Source organism: Neomonachus schauinslandi, chromosome 10, assembly GCF_002201575.2.
Source record: "Neomonachus schauinslandi chromosome 10, ASM220157v2, whole genome shotgun sequence".
Taxonomy (NCBI): Eukaryota; Metazoa; Chordata; class Mammalia; order Carnivora; family Phocidae; genus Neomonachus; species Neomonachus schauinslandi.
The window spans coordinates 43,518,487-43,539,480 of record NC_058412.1 but is presented as its reverse complement, the minus strand read 5'-3'; the positions used below and the strand labels follow the sequence as shown (position 1 = coordinate 43,539,480).

General features: G+C 44.4%; 2 protein-coding genes across 5 annotated transcripts in view; one reads left to right on the top strand and one right to left on the bottom strand.

The window, feature by feature from the left end:
* Nucleotides 1–20,994, top strand: part of CTNNA2 (catenin alpha 2) — a 949,691-nt gene that overhangs the window by 583,774 nt on the left and 344,923 nt on the right. The window lies entirely within an intron of this gene.
* Nucleotides 10,830–13,360, bottom strand: LRRTM1 (leucine rich repeat transmembrane neuronal 1). The gene is made up of 2 exons (XM_021699274.1): nucleotides 13,059–13,360; nucleotides 10,830–12,789 (listed from the first exon to the last, which is right to left on the bottom strand). Exon 2 carries the CDS (start codon nucleotides 12,728–12,730, stop codon nucleotides 11,162–11,164), a length of 1,569 nt encoding a protein of 522 aa, XP_021554949.1. The 5' UTR covers nucleotides 12,731–12,789; nucleotides 13,059–13,360; the 3' UTR covers nucleotides 10,830–11,161.

Here is a 20,994-nt window from a genome sequence, read left to right as displayed (position 1 = left end):
AGGGGAGATGGGAAGAAAGAAAACAAACAAGTCAGCAAACAGAAGGTGGTCCTCAATTTCCCAGTAGCTATCCCTTTCCTTGCAATATAGATTCATGTGTTGGGGCTTCACTTTAGCCAGAGTATGCCCAATAATGCCTGTCCAAAGCAGGGGCAGAGCATTCTTGAACCATTCTATGAATGAAGCACAAGGAACAGGCAGTGGTTTAAAACAGAGTCACCTCTCAGTATAAATTCCCTAGATACAAAATAGCGCATCCCCTCCAACCAAACCTAGTCTCTGTCGGTGGTGTTGGGTAGGTCTCTAAGGAGGGTGGAACCTCTCCTTGGGGGAAATTTGATGAATTCACCATTTTACCTGCTGATAAGCAACAGTAAAGAAGAATGTATTGGAAATGACTCCTACTCCCTGCCCCCCTTAACTCCACACCCTGCCTACTAAATGGGACAACTAAAAGGAAAGCCAAAAAATCACTACTACCCTTGAGAAAAAAAAGGCCTGGACAGGTAGCACGGACCTGCCCCAGGGCCAGCAGCAAATTACTATCAAAACTGAACTTATAGTCAGCCTCTTGACACATGAGCTCCTCTCCCAGAAGAGAGTCCACCTCAGATGTGTCTCCTTTCGTTACATTTGCTTGAGCAACATCAAACTGTAGCTGTTAGTACACAGAGAAAAAACATCTTTAAATAAACACCAGCAAATCTGTTACAGCTGAAGATGTATGCGCAGTGTCCCGGGGGCCAGTATGATTTAATATTGCTGGTATTAAATAAGAGTTTGGGAGCTGGATAACAGTTGCAAGCCGTGTAGCAGCTTTCTACCTTCAGGAATTGAGTACACAGAGCAAACAGCTCTGATGTAGAAATGAGTTTTGCTATATCGTCAAAGACTCCTAAGAACCACGCTGGCCATCAGCCTTCAGCTCACGGGGAAACTGGATGTTGCCACACCTGCACGGCAACACAGAGGGGCATGCACGCACATGCACATCTTGCAGAGGTGGGTACATCCACCAGGGCTGCCTGCCCTCAGTGGCAAAGCGAAGCCAGTTCACAACCAGATCAAAGTCAAACATGAGTGTAGAGGCCGAGGCCTGAGCCAGTAGCAAAGCTATGAAAAAAGGCCTTCAGACTCCATCTTCTGCCTCCTTATCTTTTCCTTTCAAACCCAATGCTTTCAGAAACTCAAAGTTTTGTATATCATCTTATCACAGAAGAGAAAGCGGGGAGCATGGCTTTGGAGTAGAACAGTCCTGCCTGGCCGTGTGACCTTGTTTTATTTATCTTTTATTAACAATATAAAATAATATAAAGCAAACAAAACAAAACAACAACAACAAAAAACACCATCCTTATCTAGCACCTACCATGTACCAGGCACTGTTCTAAGCACTTTACAAAGAATAACTTATTTATTTAATTCTCAATACTAACTTATTTAATTCCCATAACAATCCTGTCTCCATTTTCTAGATGAAGGAACTGAGGATCAGAAAGGTTAAGTAACTTGCCAAACTCACTCAGCCAGGATTTTAACCCAAGCATTTTGTGTCCAGAGTCAAGTGCTTGACACGCTCTGATGTAAGTGACCTTGGGCAAGTCACTGAACCCCTCTAAACCTCAGTTTACTCATCTGTAAAATGAGGATATTAATACTTCTCTGGACAAGGAGGGGTGAAGGTTTATTGCAGGGTTTAACTGAGAAGATGTTAAGGACTTAGCAGGTTGCCAGGCACCTAGTAAGGAAAATATTTTAATAAGCACTTCCCAGGGGGATGGTCACCTTTCATTACATGGAACAGGATGAAATGGAGGTCTCTTCTGCACACATTCATGGTAAATCTGGTGGGTCTAAATTCGTCACACAGTCCTCTTGCTAAGGCCTCTTCTTCGAGTTAAATTGTTCTGTTGTTCACTCAACACATATTTACTTAATCCCTACACAGGGAACGTTGGGCTACTTTGATTGAATGAGTTGACCAATAGAATTAGAATTTAAAAATCTGAGTGATATGTTACCTTTAGTTCCATTTCAGTTACAGTGTGGTTTCTCAAGACTCTTTTTCCCTAGAGCATGTTTAGTCTTTTCTTTTTGGACCTTTATGATTTTTGAAATAGTGTGCAAAATAGGATCAATATGAGAAACTCAGATAAAAATGACCTGGACGGCAAGCAAAGGAGTGAGGCTGAATTCCAAAAAGGACCATTATTCTTAGAATAGAACACACACAACACATACGCAGACTCAGTTGCAGGGAAATATGGATTTTACCACAAATGCAATTACTGTGGAGCAGAGACAAAATCATACAGTGCATGGTTGTTCTGCAGATGAGAGACAAGTGACAGGATTGCCTTGGCCATTTGGGGACACATTGTTGCACCGTTACATTAATTGTGTATAACTTGACTTTTTGGACCTTTCTGTGGCAGACTAATGCAGCTCTCGCTTGCCAATGACTGAGCCTTCTCCCTTTTCTCCAGGGATGCTTACCATATTTCTGAGATGGAGGTCCCTGCCGCACGTAGTTTGCAGTATTCAGAATTCTTCATTGAAGATAAACACACTGATGGTGAACACCTAATGATACATGATTTTTAAAGAAAATACTGGTTTAAGGAGACAAAGTATGCTACAAGATTCAATTTTTATCCTTGCTTTATTTTAAGCCCTTAAACTATTGGCAGACCTGGTCTTACACATGAGCAATGGTCTGTGTTGTTTCATATGAGGGGAACAAGGGAGGATCTCTTGTCCAAATATACATCACCCAGCTGCTTCAGCACCTGAAGTTCTAACATTGGAGCAATTTCTTTGTTATTTCCCCCAAAGATCCTTTTTTTTTAAGCGTGCGCACATGCATGCACACACACACACACACACACAATTATCACCGTCCATCAATTTTTTACTGGGACTTAGTTTTCACATTCTGTAAAGCATTAGTAGCAAAGGAGTGGACGGCAGTGGTCTACTGGAAAGGGAACTTTTGTTCTGGGGTATTTGGAAAGAGTTGGCATCTATTTGGATGTCTCTGAGGCATCATAGAGGCTCCTGGGGCAAAGAAAAGAATGTCAGGCATGGGCAGGGGTGGGGGCACCAAAGGGGCAGTGGGGCAACTCTGATGCCAAACCTTGTCATTGCTGGACTCCAGCAGGAGAAGGAGAGGGTGCAAGAGAACCATGTGTGCAATGTGTTCTCCAGGACTCTTCCTGGAAGACTTATTGATTGATATCTCAAGCAGGGAAGGAAAGGGAAGCGTTGGAAGGGGAAGGGCACAGAATTTAGAAGAGGTGATTCTGGGTGTCAGGCCTGGCAGTAGCCTTGACCTTGTGCAAGCTGCTTAACCTCTTCCCATTGGAATCTTCTTGTCTTAAAAAAAAAAAAAAAAATGGGACAAGTTTGTGTCTGCCTTGTGAGATTGTTGAGGGAATTAAAGCAAATAGAATAATTAATTGTAAACAGTACTTTGTAAATTATGGAGTGCTCAGGGACAAATTACAAGTCCATCTATGCTTACACATCTTTCTCCTAATATCAGCCCCACCAAGTGGAGTCAAGGTGGGAACTCCTCACTTGGCAATGACTCTGTCCCGCCCAGCCACCAGCCACCGTGTGTAAAGAGCTGCAGTCAGACCTGTGGGTGGGGACAGTCACTGAGCTGCACCTGTTGTGACACTTGTGATCCTCTAGCTCGGTGCTTGTCAACCTTGGCTGACCTTTGGAATCACCTGGGAAGCTTTAAAAAATCTCCTCACCAAAGCCATACTCCAGATCAATTAAATCAGAATCTCTTGGGGAAGGACTCAAGGCACCCGTGTTCATTCAAGCTCCCTGGTGGTTCCCATGTGCAGCTTTCCCCTGGCTGAGCAAGAGAAGGGAGGACGCAGCTAGACAATGACTTATTTTTTCTCATCAAGTAGGGGAGAAATGGCTTCCCAGCATCACATTAGGAAGAAGAGAATAGCCAACGTGGTAGACCAGCATAAAGAAAGAAATGACTAAGGAGTTGAGTTGGTGTGTTACAGCTACTTAGGATGATTATTTGAGCAATGTAATTCCCTCTTGCTCTCTTTTTCCCCCCTCCCTCCCCTCCCCCACCTCTGCTCACCTGGCCTTTTACTTTTCTCCCATCTCTCCCTCTTTCTTTCCCTCCCACCTCTTCTCATGTTACAAAAGGGCTCTGAACTCCAGTATTCATTGTAACTGCGTATAATATAGTAAGTTATTTTAGGAGTCCTGTACAGATATTTTTCCATACTGCTTCCCTACCTGCCCCCACCCCCATTCTCAGCCCCCACCCCACCCCTACCCAGTGGCATTCATCAGCTTTTTTTTTTATTGGGCCTCCTTCAGAGTACATTCCTAAGCTTCTGGTCTCACGTGTGGGTGAGTGTGAGTGAGTCCTTGCTAGGATTTCCTTTTATCTCTTACTGCACATTCTGAAAACCCTATTTTCCCACCCACACCTGCTTGTGCTTTCTCATCTGTTTTCCAGCATCCCCACCTCCTCTCTGAAGCCCTTGTCTCTATGATTTTTTTATCTACCTTTTTTCATTCATATGTAGGCAAGCCTGCTGAATCAGAATATCTGGGGAATGGGAGTTTTAATTTTCTGTTTAAGTGACACTAGCTTGAAAGCCACTTTTGTTTCATGTTTTATTGTTGGGAAATGTGGTAGAATAGGAGGCCAGAACTGGAAGGGTTCTTAGCAAATACCTGGATGAATCCACCTCAAGGCAAAGAGACAGAGACTTAGCACAGTAAGATGATCACCAGATGAACCCACGGCATGTGAGTAACACCACCAGGTTTAAAGGGCACGGCTCTTGAGTTCTGGACCCTGAATTTCCAGAGCAGTCACTTGACCTGGCCTGCAGAAGTGTTGTGATTAACCAGGGCCAGTCAAATGTGAATTGCCTTGTTTTTAACTGAACTCTCCAAATTCCTCATAATGTCATATGCCTATAAACTTCATTTACCTGTGTTGCTTTGCCTGGCCCCCAAATGCATTTCAGTTTGTGACGCCTGCGTCTCTAGACTATCCTGTTTCTAAGGTCTGTGATCATTTCCCTGATTAAGAATATGTCCACCCTACTCACTAGACAAAAAGCACATTGATTTTTTTACAGGGAAACCCATTCCCACCTCAGAGACATTCCAGGCTTGGTTGGAGAAGGAGAAAGCACGAGCAGGTCAGCTGAATTTGTTCAGACTTCAAAACATCTTCTGGAAGAAATATCATGTTTCTCATTTTCCTTCTTGTTAAGTAAATATCCACTGTTAACTTGATTTTTTTTTCTGTTTCCTAAATGAGGTATTGCTAAGAAAAAGTGGGTCAATTGAGGGTTCTGACAAGTTTCGTCCCAGTTAATTTAAGTTTTGCCATATGTTCTCTGAGAAGCATGTGCTAACTACAGGTCCTCTTGCTGATTAGCAACCAACCTGAGGGTTTTTAATTTAGACTTTCAGTTTTCTGGCAAGAGAGAGGAAGATTAAAAGAGAATAGATCTGGGTGAACCAAAACTTAACTCATCAGAAAGGCTACTCCATGCAAAGCTGGAGCATAATATGTTGGTTTAGACAACCTCATTACTTTATACCATGGAGGAGAGATTCTTAACCTCAGCACTCTTGAGAGTTTGGAACAAACCATTATTTGTGAGGGGGCTTTCTTGTGCATTGTAGGATGTTTAGCAGGATCCATGACCTCTACCCACTAGATGCCAGTAGGCCCTACCACCATGCATGAAAATAAAATGTTTCTAGACATTACCAGTTGTTGAGTGGGTGGCAGATTTGCCCCTGGTTGACAACCATAGAGACACAGTCCTTTTAATGACCAAGAAAAAAATGTGAACAAATCCTCAACAAAAATATATGGATGGATGCCTATACCTTACTCCCTGTGTCTAAAATCCTCTGGATAGAGTTTGGACTGGATGATTAACTGGATGGTTCTGTTTCTGGAAGCCTGGGAGAGGTATCCTCTGTTGGCAGAGTCTTGCATTAGCCGGTTAACAGAGATGAGAGCAAGCGAAGTCATTGTGAAAATTCCTAGACTCAAACATTGTACCTACATCATCCAACAAGAACATGTGACCATGTGCCCAATGTCCAGGCTCAACCTGGGCTCTGCTGGGTGGAGGGATGGAAGGGAGCAACTATTCAAGGAAACAGAGATAGGGTATAGTGAAAAGGCCACCGGACCTGAATACCAGTGCTCCTCCCTGTTACGAGCTGGGGGACTTCGCACAAAGCACTGAACGTCTCTACACCTCAGGTTCTTCCTATATCACTCACATATCAAGATTTAGGCAAAGGCTCCCATACTCAATAAATTTTATTCCCTCCATCTCGTTTACATCTCTGACTAAACCTTAAGGATGTAGTGGCCAGGCCATAGCCTCTGAGCAAAAAAACCAGAGACCTTTGGAAACTGGGTCTACTGAGGAAGGCCAGAAGACGGTGCCCAGTCACAAGTTAAGAATTTTGCTGCTTGGATCCCTGGGAAAAAATCAGAGTAGAATATTTTTAATGGAGAAATATGTTTCCTAACCTTGAGATGGAACTTATTAGTTAGGAAGTTACTATCAAAAGAATGCATTGCCATTTGCTGGCTCTTACCAGTAGGTAGCAGGCTTACACTGTCCTACAGCAAGAGGAGCTCAAAAGATGCCCCAGCCTGCAAAGCATCTACCAAGTCGTTCACTGATGCCTGAAAATACCATCAGCCACCTTTACACTTTAATTGTGATTGATTTTATCAGGTCCTTTCTTGAGGAACAGTTTGATCATGGAAGAAGAAAGTAGGAGGGCAATTAATGCTGGAAAATAGTTATGTCATGTAATCCTGTGTGTGGCTCTACATGTGGTTATATGAATACGACAATATATGCATGTGTGTATGCTTATATCTGTGTTATGTATGTAAAATGTGTGTGTGTGTCCCTAAACTTCCCTTAAAATGTATTTCAGGCACCTGTTTAATAGTCATATTCCTGCTAACTCCTCATTATTTGTCATTCCATCAATGACAAAACCCAAATCAACCAACATAACCGCCCATCTAGGGGAGATAATGGATGCTTATTTTGACTACCCTGCAACATTATAATACCCATTCTCCAAAAAAGATATACATTCTGGCCTTTTGATAATGTTCTCTGTGAGAGAGGTATCCGATGCCTTTTATTTTACCAGAATATGTAACCCACCGTGTCCCCTTCTATGTGGCGATACCAGATAGAATAGGCACCAAACTTGATAACAAGTCAGTTAACATAACCAAAAACACAGGCGGCTCCTGAGCCCTCCCGTGATCTGTGTGCAGTTGCTTACGAAACTGGAGAGGAAAAACACGTGGCATTTGCCCCTCTAATTATTTACACATACTCAGAAATGTGTTGTTGATGCTAAGTCATACCAAATGTCTGCCTTCCTGCAGGCAGGAAGGAAATGTAAGGTACTCTAATACTTTGAGGCGCTTGGGAGAATATAAAAAATGGATTTTAAAAAAGGTTTCCTTTTACTGGAATAATCTTCTTTGTGATGGCAACTTGTAGTCTTGGGAGCGTGGGGTGTGCTTGGGACTGGTGTTCTTAACCATCATGGCTAAAGTCTGAGTATCAGGGGCTGCTTTTTCTCTAAATGAAGGCCAAAGGATAGGTATTCTTTAACCTGCTCCCTCTGGCACAACCTAAAAGACTACTTGGGGCTAAGACTGGTGTGAGAGTGTCATTTGTCATCAGAAAGGACTTTTTTTCATATAAATATTTGAAAAAAAAAACCTCTATGCCATGGCTGAACTTTAATCCCCTGGGAAGGTACTGCAAATGGGGGTTAATCCATCACAATGCCCAGGAAGAGACATGAATTGTGGACTTAAATTCTTTTCAGGTAGCACAGGATAAGGATATTAGCACCCTCTGTGGGAAGAACACATAAAAAAGGTGCTACACCTTTAAAAAGGAGATTCTCTTTTAAATGCTCAGTAGTTCCCTTGGAGGGGTCAGAGCAAGTTTCTTGAAGCTTAAAGATTAATTAATTTGTGAAAGAAGAGATTTCAAGTGTCACAAAACCTTAGTTAAAAGTACAGATTTCCCTTATTCTTGCCTTTCCCTGCCCCCTGTCCTTCTCTAAAGCAAGAGGTGCATGAGCATAAAATGGTGTGAGCTACATTCCTGTTTGTGTAGAGAACATATTTGCTACAAAGACACACAATGCAGAGATATACAGACACACAGAGTAAGAACAGAGTTTTCTATCGCTAGCATTTTCTCTCCAGTTGCCAGATTGCAGATTCCTCTTTACAATGATTTTTCATTAGATGTACGTGGACTTAAATTCTACATATGTGATATTTAGTCATTTGGGGGTGGGGGTTTCCAGGAGCATAAAACAAGGCACAATTATTCTCTGGCTATTTCTCATGACCACAATGAAAAAAGAAGAATGAAAGAAAAAAAGGTCTTGGGTATAGGAGATAAACTCTACAGTCTCCAATATCTATATTTCTGGGGGTAGGGGGGACCTATGGCTCTGATGTTTGCCAGAAAGGATTTGCTTCTGGAAGCTTTCCCTATTAGCACACCAACACAGGTCTTAATGCACCAAGCTAGAAGTAGCCTTTGGCACTGGATTCCAGTAGTCTTCCTATGAGATTAAATCAATGGAATCCACGGAACTTTCCTTCAATTGCCACAATTTGGGAATTTTTTTTTTTTCTAAAAAAGGGTATGTTGTCTTCTAGAGGAGATCTCTTTATTGGAATTCAATTACAGATGGCACACCCCTAAGCAAACCTTGTTCCTACTACCCCTGCCCCCTGAGGGATATGCTATTTAAAACGGCAGCCCCAAATTGTCATGCATAGTCTGAATCCAAAACCTTCTCCTCAAAGTTATCAAATAAAGCACCTCTCTTCTCACCTAAATAGATGATATGAGCATGGTGTATGTCATAATGTCATGTTTTAATTAGAAACAAAGAAGATGAAATTTTCTGGTCAGGAAAAATGAGCTGGGGTGCATGTGCGTGCCTGTGTGTGTGTGTGTGTGTGTGTGTGTGTGTGTGTGTGTGTGTGAGACAGAGAGAGAGAAAGAGTTGTTAAACTCTACTCCCAAGGTTTAACATCTTAGGGCCATTTGCAAAGTATTTCTCTAGAAAGGGCCTCTTACATGCAGTATTATTAGGCAAATGGATTTCTCCATAGGTAGAAGAGAAACCTAATACCAATACTCAGCCTAAGTAAACCTCCTGGTGATGATATTCTGCATTTCAGACAGCTGATTTTTCCTCTTTAGGTAGGTGGCTAGAGGCATTTGCATTTGGGAGATGGTGGCCTGTGTGTGTGTGTGTGTGTGTGTGTGTTTCCCCCTTCCCTGTCCCTACTATTTGAATGTCTCGCTTGAAAAAAAAAAAAAAAGAAGGGAAGGGAAGGAAGGAAGGAGGGAAGGAAGAAAGAGAAAGAAAGAGAGAGAAAGAGAAAAAGAAAGAAACATGTCAGGCTATAGAATCTTTCAGAAGAGTAAGCACCTGAGTTTGAAAAAGACTTCTGGGCATTGGTATCGGTTCAGTATTCACCATTTGCTCTCCATCTCCATTTATTTCCATCATACATTTGCTTAAAGTGTTAGCGAGTGAAGGACCCCTCCCATCCAACACACAGCACTCCTCCCTCCTTCCCTGCCCCACACCCACCAACTGCTACTACTCTTTAATTTAGTTCAGTAAACAACCTAAATTTCAATGATGGACGGGAAAACCTGTGAAGGGTGGGAGGAAGCAATCATTGATCCCAATACAGAAAAAAAAGTAAAAAAAAAAAAAAAGTAAAACAACACAGACATTATACAAAAGGGCAATCTGAAAAGAGGCAGCTCTTCTGTTCCGGGCTAACAAATTATTCCCATCTCCGTAATACTTGAACACAGGATCAAATGGTGATCTTCCCCTGTCCCACCCCACCCCCATCGCTTCTGTATCAAGTCTGCCCCTAAAGTCTCCTGCTATCAGTCATTACCCACTAGGCATTCAACCTGAGGTAGGATTTTTCTCACTCTTCCCCAAAGTAACTAGGAGTGTGCTGTCACTGCCCAGAGCCCAAGCTTGCTGCAGTCTTCGCAACGTGCTCCGAGGAAGCACAGCTCTCATCGGCCAACACTTGTATTCTGCCTTATTCCCCTTCTAGCCCTCAGTCAGATTGTGGTGAACAGGAGCTGAGGGTCTCTCTTTCACTTGGGAGAGTCCGGCAAAGGGCACAAATGCTACCACTCTGGTGAATCAAAGGCATAGGAGAATTAGGAGCTAGTGGCATTTGGGGGTGAGATTTTGAATTGATTTGAAAGATGGTTGTATTAAGTGCAAAGATGTTTCTTGTTCACAGGACAAACTGTCTGACACTGCCTCTTAAAAGCTATTTGTAATGATCTCTGCCTTCAGGGCTGGGCAGTGAGGCTCAGTCCTCACTTCCCTTTCACTTGCATTACAGTGAGTGTATCGCACTCCCCTAAAAATAGTATGAAAGGTCTTGCTTTCCCCCCCAGTCATTAGTCATGAGGGGCTAAATCAACCTGAGGAGCTTTATTTGTCCTTCTTAATATTTCAAATTGAGTCTGACTGCTATGCTCCTGAATTTCTGGATTTTCTCTCTGGCCACTGCACCCTCTCCCCCCCGCCCCCCATACACACACACACACACACACACACAAGGGAAGGACATTTTAACTGTTGCTTCTCTTTTAACACAGGTAACAGTTCATTTAGGTTACACCAGTCTGTAAAAACTGTAAATGCTATTTTATTTTAAACATTTTAGTTTACAAAAAAAAAAAAAATCAATGATTGGTACCTTTTTACACTCTCAGATTCCTGAATATGGACAGATCTTCAAAGGAAGGAAGGAGTTCTCATATGAAATTTAAGATAAGACTGTCCTGAAGGTTGTGGGGCGGGGTTTTTGTTGTGTTTTATTTCGTTTTTGTTTTTAAGACACAATAAAGCTAAAATGTCAAGTCTCTGGGAGATATTCCCGTACAGTTTCAGTCAAGGAGCATATCAGAGCACAGACTAGGAGAGACTCCAGCCTGGCGCTGGCCGGCCGCCCCAGGTGCCCAGGCGTATTTGGTAGCGCAGGGTTTGAGAGCCACTGGGACAATCACACCTCGCATTCCCTTGCGGGCTGCTGGTGGCAGGTACAGGATCCATACTCATTGATGATCACCAGGGCTCCTTCAATGTGGTTCGGTTTGTAATCAACGTAGTATTCCTGGGCAGACATGGCAGCCATCTGATGCATGGTCTGTTTCTGCTTTTGCTTCCTGCGCTGCGTGACAAAGCACTGTCTGAGCTGCCTGAGGCTGGCTGGGAAACACTTCCAGGAGACATAGAGCACCAGGACCACGATGAGGAAGGAGAAGATGAGGGCCATGGTGCCTGTGACCACCTTGTGGATCTGCACGGCGTTCTCGGCGTGCTCGCCGCCCGGGAGAGCCACGGTAGCCGGCTCGTGCGTGCCGTCGAGCTGCCCCTCCCTGCCGTCAGCGAGCGTGGTGGCCGGGCTGGCCGGGAGCCCCAGGTCACTGTGGTTGGTGACGGCTGAGAGCAGGTGGCCGCTGGTGGGCTCGGCCCCATCCTCGCACAGGTGGAAGGCGTACACAGCGTCTAGGACGTCCTCGCCCTGCGCGTATTCCGGGCTGGCGCACTGCAAGTTGCCATCGTAGCGCCCCTGGAAGCTGCTGAGCCATGAGGCCAGGGCGCACACGTTGCGCCCACAGTCCCATAGGTTCCCCGCCAGGGTGATGCTCGTCAGCGATTTCCAGGAGTTGAGGATCCGGGGCTCGATGTAGGTGAGGCGGTTGGAGTCCAGCTGCAGAGACTGTAGGTGCGGCACGGTCTCGAACACATGGGGCTCCATGTACTCGATCTCGTTGCCCGACAGGTCCATTTTCTCCAGGTTCCAAACCCAGTCCAGCGAGCTAACCACAATGGCCACCTTGTTCCTCTTCAGGCAGAGGGAGTGCAGGGAGATGAGACGCGGGAAGTGGGCGAAGTTCACCTTGACCAAATCGTTGTGCTCCAGGTGCAGCTCGGTGAGCTTGAACAAGCCGGCGAAAGAGTTGCGCGCCAGACTCTTGAGCTGATTGTATCCGATGTCAAGAAACTTGAGGCTGCGGCAGTCCTGGAAGATGCGCACCGGCACGAACTGGATAGCGTTGGACCGCATGTGCAGCGTGGTGAGCTTCCGCAGCCCATGGAAGAGGTCGGGCTCCAGCGCCTGCAGCTTGTTGTACGAGAGGTCCACGCTGCGCAGGTTGGGCATGGGCCGGAAGGTGGTGTTGGCCAGTTGGGTGATCTGGTTGGAACTCAGTGTGAGTTCCTTAACTCGGCGCAGTTTCTGAAAGGCGTCCCCCTGCACGGAGCAGATGTGATTGTGATCCAGATAGAGCCACGTGAGCTGCATTAACCCCGTGAACTGGCCGGCGCGCAGCTCCGAGAGGCTGTTGTAGCGCAGGGACAAGCCCAGCAGGCCGGACAGGTTGTGGGGCGCCTCGGTGAGGTTGAGCGCCTCGCAGTACAGCAGCCGCCCCTCGCACCGGCACAGCTGCGGGCACCCGCTGGGGGCGGCGGGCAGCATCTGAAAGCAGGCCCCCAGCAGACACAAGACCACCCCCGAGGGCCTCCTCAGCAGCCAGTATAGACAGAGATCGAGCAGCAGGAAATCCATTAGCGAGAATCTTTCCTGAGAGGCTGGAGAATGTCCATTGGAAGCGCTCGGTCAGAAATCTACATCATATTTTATTCCAAGGGAGGGGGAGCGGGGGAGGGGGAGAAAAGGGCAAAATCAAATAAATATATTGAAATAAAGAAGGACCCCCCTCCCCAAAGCCACACGTTCACCTCTAAGCATGCAGAAAGCTGGGCAGCATAGAAAGTTCACAGCCACGGAAAGATCAAAGAGATGGTGATTTGGTCCATGTTAGATGCTGCAGCAAAGAAAAGGGAGGAAAAAAAAATCTTCGGGAAAGAATTTAATTAAAAAGTGTCTTACCCACCCTTTTCCAGAGAGTGACAACCTCCATTCAGCTGCTCCCTTTGTGTGCAGGCTAATTATATGCAGGGCGAGAGAAGACCCCTCTGTGTTTCCGAGGCAGCCCCGGTCCGCGGCCGGCGGATCTGGCAGGCGCACAATGTCTCACTTTGCTGCTCGGCTCTGGGCTGCAAGGGCGGCTGGCGAGGCGGGGAGGCGACTTCTAGGACCCGCAAGTTTCCCAACTACGTGCCGGCGCCGGGCTTCGCCTTCCTGCCGCTGTCCTTTCCCTCTGCAGTTCGGACTGTGACGTTGTGGGGAAAAAAACTCCAAACTCGGGGCTCACGACTCCCCTGGATTTGACAGTCTGGTTAATGTCCGTCATTGGAAAGGACCGCTGACCGGCGCCACCTTTTACTCCGCGGAGACCGCCTGCCATTCGCGCCCGGGGCGGCTGCGGAGAGCGGGCTCGCTCATGCTTTGCGGGGAGGTGCGGGCGGCGGGCGGCGCGGGCGGCGCGGGCGGCGGCGCGGGGAGCGGGGAGCGGCGCCCGGGCTCCTTTCCTCCGCCAGGCAGTGTGCGGCTCGAGCTTGCACAGGCACCTACTGCTCACTGAGTGTCGTAAGCTGCTCACGATTGTGCGTCTTCCCGGAGCACCTCAGACATGGGCAGATTGAAAAGGGGTGGGCATAAAACCAACATTTTACCGAGCCACTAAAGTAATATATGTTCTTTGATGAAACGGAAAACACTTTCAGCTTTTTTGTCCATATTTCAAAAAAGGGGGAGAGGGGATGGAGATTTGGGCTAGCATCATCAACGACAAGATATTTCCAAGCAGGAAACTGAAAGATTCTGTTCTCTCCCCCTTTCCTTTTGGGGATGTTCCCCCCTCCCCCCTTTAAAGCTGTCTACGTGTAAGAGACACGTAGGAATCTGTAGAGAAATCAACATTTGGTCCTTTGCTTTAGGAAAGCAACTTGAGAGAAGATAGAGTAAAGCAGTGATTGTGGGGGCTTGGCTAAGATTTTTATTTTTTCCCTTTCCTTACAGGCACTGGGGTTCTGCAGTCAGCCAGCCCTTTTTAGTGGTAGATCAGGAAATGGTTTCTAAACCCAGTGGATTTGGAAAGCCATCCCGATTTGGTGGTATGAGACCAGTGTGTCAGAAACGCATGTCTGTGTGCAGAGAGTCTTGCCTGAGATCCTGCGGGGACTTGACCATTCCCCCTAGATGTCTGTAAGGTCCCAAGTGGATTAAAGAAAGATTCTGCTGTATGACACCCAGGAGGGCTGACCCCAACATGCTGCACATGGTGATTACAGCACCCTGCAGTACCCTCTAGGAGAATATGCTAGAGAATAAGCAAAGAAAGGGTAGTTTAAACTATAACGAAGCCTACCCCCCTCCATACACATAACCCTAATTAAACTTTGAGACTGTTGCTAAACTGTGTCTTCTAAGTATGAAGAGAATAAGTCTTTGCCTGATTATTTCCATTCACAATCATCTGTAGATGGGGTTCTTTTTTTTTTTTAAGATTTATTTATTTATTTGAGAGAGCAAGAATGAGAGAGAGTGCATGAGAGGGGGGAGGGTCAGAGGGAGAAGCAGGCTCCTCGCTGAGCAGGGAGCCTGATGCGGGACTCGATCCCAGGACTCAAGGATCATGACCTGAGCCGAAGGCAGTTGCTTTAACCAACTGAGCCACCCAGGCGCCCGTGTAGATGGGGTTCTTAAAATAAGCTCTCTCTCTCGTTCCAACCAGCAGTCTTGGAGAGGGTCTGTATGGCTACTGTCAGGAACCTGTTGGTCATTTGTTTAAAAAAAAGAGAAAAAAATCCTCAGAGATGGCAGAGGGAAACCCTTCTGGAAGTGAGTGTGGGCAAGCCTAGCTTCTTGACAGAGATGCCCAAGGAGGTGATAGGGGGAATCAAATGTGAATCTCCAGCTCCTCTCTTTGAATTCCTATCATCTCTGCCTCTCAGGCATTGAAAGTAAGTGGGCATTATCTATAGTGGTACTCATTTTGATAAGAAAGCGGTGGATTACCAAAGCTCCCAGGCTGGATTGACTTTGGACAAGTAACTGGATTGGTCCTTAGCATCCAAGCTGAAGGCACCAGCCAGGGGAGTCAAAGTCACCAAAGACTGGTGGTATTTTTCAGGAAAAGTCCTATGAACAGGGGCATGAATTATTACATTTTTTATTCATCTTTGCTCTGCCCTGGTTCTTTATCTCCAAGAAGTATTATTTAAATGGAAGGAAAACAAATCTGAGACATTCTAGACATCACATGTCATCTTAGGAGCTAGAAGAGACGTTAGAAAATCAAGCCCCTTAATTTTGCACATGATGAGACCGAGGCACAGAGATATCAGGCCATTAACCAATGTCTCACAGCTCGCTACCCCACAGATGGGTTTTTTGCTGTCTCACACCCAAGTGGTGTTCTTCCCTTGCCATTCTTGATGGTTGCCTCTCTGTCGTTCTAGCCTCCTACCTGACTCTGGACTGTGCACCTGCAGTTTTCATCCTGGCACCTGCAAGGTGCTGCGGAACACTTTAACAGACAAACAATTTCACCATCAAGTGTTTTCACCTCTTGCCAACACAATTATTCCTGACAGCAGGCTGGCTGATTGAGCCATAAACTCTAAAGGGTGGTGGGGGAGGCGGGGGCAGGCAGGAGTAAACATTGGCCAACCATTCAGCAAGCACTGTGAGTCTAAGCCACCCAATCCCCACGGCTGCTAGGAAGAAAATCCTCCTAATGCAGGCGGCTTGGCAAAGTGGTGATGGAGCCTGCCAAATGGGCAAGAAGAGGTCCCACTTTGGATGTCACTTGATTTGTAGAGCTGGTACAGAGAGGCAGAAAAGAGTTGAGTGTTGGCAAGGAGGAAAGAGAATAAAATTAAATTCACTGCATTTATATGTGAGTTTTCTTCTAAGTATGCTACTCAAAATGTAGAAGATATGTCTAGGTTGTAATTAAGATATATATATTGCTTTTCACATTATTATCCTGCAAATCATTTCATCTGGATGGTATCTTTAAACCTTTCCCACCTCTAATGTGGCAAGTTTGTATCTTTTCTATGCTTTTAAACCCCTTGGCAGAACTGTATACATTAACAGATTGAAATGAGCTTTATTGAAATTTAGCTATTCTAAGTCATCTAAGTTGCAGAATCCCAATTTATTATGTATTTAAAGCATACCAGCACTGATTAAATCAATGCAAATTAGGTTAAATAAGAACAACATGAATCAAGTGTTTCAGCAAAGTTGAGTTGAGAAACGACAACTTTTGAGTCACCACAGCAAGTTGATATAGACTGTTTTTCGAGAGTTTTAATTTCATTCTTCTCAGGGTCCAACACACTAACAAGTAAAAATGAAAAGAACTCCCCTAAAGTTCTCTCCTTCCTCATGTTTGGTCTTTTCTCTCTCTTTACCTGTCTTGTGAGAACATTTGATTCAGGTTATAATGTAGCTATTGTGTATACTTGGTCAGTATCTTCTCCTGGGCAACCACAGGTTTCTGTTGGCAAAATATCCTCTCCTTCAGTGGTGGATGCTAATGAGAGATACTTTATATGCTCTGAAAACATCCTTAACATTTTCCACATTTGTATGGGGAATGAGCTTATCCCTGTCTTGCTGAACCACCAGAGTACAGTAGTCAGACATCAGGAAAACCACCCCAAGCCATCATGCCAACGTGTGATTGGGAACTGAAGTCAGAAAGGATGAGAGTCTTGAAAATGTGGATTCAGAAAATGGAAGGAACTCTGGGGTCCAATCTGATTGCCAAAACACAATCTGGAATTAAGAGGAGGGAGAAGAGCAAGCTTGAGATAGCTGGAGAGGCCAGAGTATAGCTTGGAGGAGGAAGAGGTGATTAATTTCTCCTCTTCTAAACCTTACAAATTAACCTTTGCATAATAAACCCTCCTGCTTTTTCTTGGTACTTCATGCTGTGATGGGGGGGAGGTGAGGAGTGGGCTGGGGGGTAGTCACATACAATTTTGAAGGGATATGTCTTTCCCATTTCATCTCAACTGGAGGTCACCTCCAATTTGTTCATTGTAGTCCAAATGGTTTGTGAACCAAGAGGTGCAAGTGAAGAACATCTGAAATGAGCATGCGTTCTGGGGATTGGCTTTCCATTAGTAGTCTTTGGCAGTGTTCAAGGAAAGAGAAATTTGAGTGGTGATTTTAATGTTTAATCATTTAATGTTTAATCGCCAGCACCAGCTTGGACCTTGATCTTTATGCTGTTGTCTTTAATTTTCAGTAGCAGTGAACCATGGCTTTCTTTAAAAGGAAACATTTAGAGGAAGGGGAGGAGGGTGGGAGTCACAATTTCAAAAGGAGAGAATTAACTCTCTTGTTTCTGTGGGCACACAGCATAAACTGGCATTTTATAGAATGCCTCTGAAGATGCACATGGGGCCAAAGGTGAGGGCCCTAAGGCTTCTCTCAGGAGTTCTACTTAGGAGAAACAAATTAAAGAGGGGAGGTAATTTTTTTCTTATCGACCTTTGTCCTCTTCTTAAAACTAGGTAGTAATACAGATAGCACTGAGGAAGTACCTACCATGTTCAGTGCACGATGTGAGTAATGGGGGTAAACCCAAGAAATGCAGTGACTCAGTGCTTTCTTCCAGGAACTTTCAGTAGGAAGGAGAAGCAGACACTGAGGGACTTTGCCAATAATATTTATATATTGCCCAGTGCTTGAGAACAAATGTCTCTAGAGCATAAAAATGAGAAGAACTGAGAGATCAAATGGGACCAGTGCTTAAAGGCTTCACTGATGGAAGTAAAGCTTATGAAGGAGTTTATGGACTCAAGATAGAGGTGCACTGACAGGAGGGGTGGGCATCATAAAGGCATGAGAGCAAGTGTGAGAACTGGAATGCTTACATCTTTTTGAGTGCTCAATTTCTTGGGGGTGTTGGGGGGAGAAGAAGGTAAACAGGGACAAGTGGAACCTCTGTGTTGAGAAGAGGAAGGAAGCCTTCCAATGCCATACTGAAAATTTGAGTTTGCTCTATTCTTTTAGTCTCTAAGGTCCAACACCTTAGAGTCATCTTTGACTCTTGTAATAAATACCTGTCTTAGTTCAAGAGGCCTGTTATGTGGGGCCCTTCTCTGCAGGTTCCCTCTGCACTGCCATATGTTCTGATCGTGTGGTATTATACCTAACTATTGTATCCTCTCTCAATCTCTGCCTACCTTCATTCTAGCCGTCCTTCAAGGTTGATGTAATTTCTTCTATGAGTTCTTAACAGATTCCCCTGTAAAGTGATCTTTCATTCTTCTGAACTCCATTAGCAGCTTGTCTTTACCAATCCTATGCCTGGTCCTGTTCCCTTTGTATGAGTGTGGCAGTAACTTCTAATTATAGTATTTTAGAACTGAATGGGATATTAAAGGTCTTGGAGACTAGAATAAAAGGATCTTGATTGGGGTCCCTGCTTTGCCATTTTCTATCCATTTGATCCTGCATAGGTCACTCCATTATCAGTGAAATAGGACTAAGGATGGTTATTTTAAAGGACTCTTGGGGAAATTCAGAGAGATGGTATATATTAGTGTCTTGCAACTCAAAAGTGTAAGCCTGGGACTCACAGCCTTGGAGCATGTTAGACAGGTGAAATCAGATGTTTTCCGAGGCCCACTAAATCACATCTGCATTTTACCATAGGCTGTAGGTTAAAATTAAATTTTAAGAAGCATTCTATTGAAGCACACACAAATTCTAACCTGAAAAAGGAACCCAGGGGTCACCAATTCCCTAGTTTTGTAACTGTGGAATTGAAGGGTCAGTGCTATTAATTGTTTGCCCATGACTGTTGGTAGAATTTGGACAAAAACCCCCTTCTGAATCTTGATTTCAAACACATAGAATGCAAAGTCTGTGTCTGTCGTACCTAGTACTTAGTAGGTTCTTAATAAGGTTTGGTTTTATCACTGGAACAGCAGGAAGTACAGAGCCCTTGTATGTGCTAGCTTTAGGCATCTTCCAGCTTGCTTGACCCCTCTGTTTTCCTGTCACTGCCAATCTGCATGTATTTCTCATGGACATTTTAGTTTTACCTTTTTATTATAGAAAAATGAAAATTGAAAAAAAAAAAACAAACACAAGAAAAACTGAAAATTGAAATGAAGAATGTCACCTAAATTTCAACACCCAGAAATCAACTATTAAGTTTTGGGCATGTAATCTTTTAGAATTTGTCTATTTCACACATATTTTCTAATAATCTGATAACATTACACATATTCCTTTGTAACTGTTTTTTCCATTGTGATATTTTTCCATGTCAAGAATACAAATCAATAGGATCATCTTCAATGCTACAAAACATTCTATTTTATTTCTCTTATCCATCCCCTCTTGTTTACCAATTACTTAGTTTTGTTTCATAGCTATTATAAAATGGCTCTGATGAACATTCTCATACATATTCTGTAGTAGATTGAATGCTTATATCCCCCTAAAATTCATATTTTGAAACCCAATCCCAAGGGTAATGCTATTTGGAGGTAGGACCCGTGGGGGAGACTAGATCATGAGGGTGGAGCCCTCATGAATGGAATTAAAGCCCTGATCAAAGAGACCCCAGAGAGTTCTCTGGCCTCTTCTGGCATGTGAGGACAGCAAGAAGGTTATCTATGAACTAGGAGGCAGACTCTCCCCAGAAACTGAATCTGCACATACCTTGATTTTAGACTTCCAAACCTCCAAATTGTGAGAAATAAATGTTCATTGTTTAAGCCACTTGGTCTAAGGTAGTTTGTTATATAGCAGCCTGAACAAACTAGGACATATTCCTTTGCTTGTTTGGACAACTGTGTCCTTAAACTTTAATTCTAAAATTGGTGTTCAAAGAGTGGGGACTTTAAAAAGACTTCCCGTACATAATGCCAAATTGTCTCCCTGAAAGGTTGTACACATTTCATCCTCAATAGCTCTTTTTTTTTTTTTTTAAGATTTTTTATTTATTTATTTGAGAGAGAGAATGAGAGACAGAGAGCACGAGAGGGGAGAGGGTCAGAGGGAGAAGCAGACCCCCCGCTGAGCAGGGAGCCCGACGTGGGACTCGATCCCGGGACTCCAGGATCATGACCTGAGCCGAAGGCAGTCGCTTAACCAACTGAGCCACCCAGGCGCCCCTCAATAGCTCTTTTGATGCTTTCTCTTCTCCTTGAGAAACTCCACCACATCACAAACAGAAACATCTTTTTCTCTCTTCTCCTTCATCTTGCTCAGGCACTGACTGAGATCTCTATCTGAATGTTCTCGCTACCTTGGAACTGCCCTTCCTCCCCATTCTCGTTTCTCCACTCCTTCCCATAGAGTCCATTCCCGCTTCAGATGGAGGGTTGGGCTTTGGGGGCTTGGGTGTTTCTTTTGGGAGTTCATGAGCATTTCATTCTCACATCTTATTAAGTAGCTGTCCAGCCAAATTATTTTCATAAAGGTGTTAATGTCTGAAAATAGTTTACTGCAGTGTTACTTAAAATGCTCATGTTGGGATAAGAATGTTTAAATATATTTTTGAATTGCACCACACTGTGCTCTGTTCTGTGAGAATACACTCTTTATTTCAATCACAAGAAATCTTGTTTTTCGTAGTTTCACCCAATTATTTAGGACACCTCTTAACACCAAACGAATGTTCCAGGACAGCTTTGGAAACATCTATTTAATTGCAGTCCACAGGAACAACTGACTCTAACTTGGCTCTCACCCTACCAAAGAGTGATTCTAAGGTTTGGATTTCAAGTGCTATAGTAGGACACTGGTGCAAGAACTTGTTTGTTTGTTTGTTTGTTTGTTTGTTTTTCAGGTCCCCAGAATTTATTAAGATAGCTGGACAATACTGTTATTCTGCTTGGTATTAGGAAGTCTTACCTCCTCATCCTAGCCACAAATAATGAAACCAA

Coding starts and splice junctions, on each gene's coding strand:
- LRRTM1 (XM_021699274.1), bottom strand. CDS start 12,730: ATGGATTTCCTGCTGCTCGATCTCTGTCTATACTGGCTGCTGAGGAGG.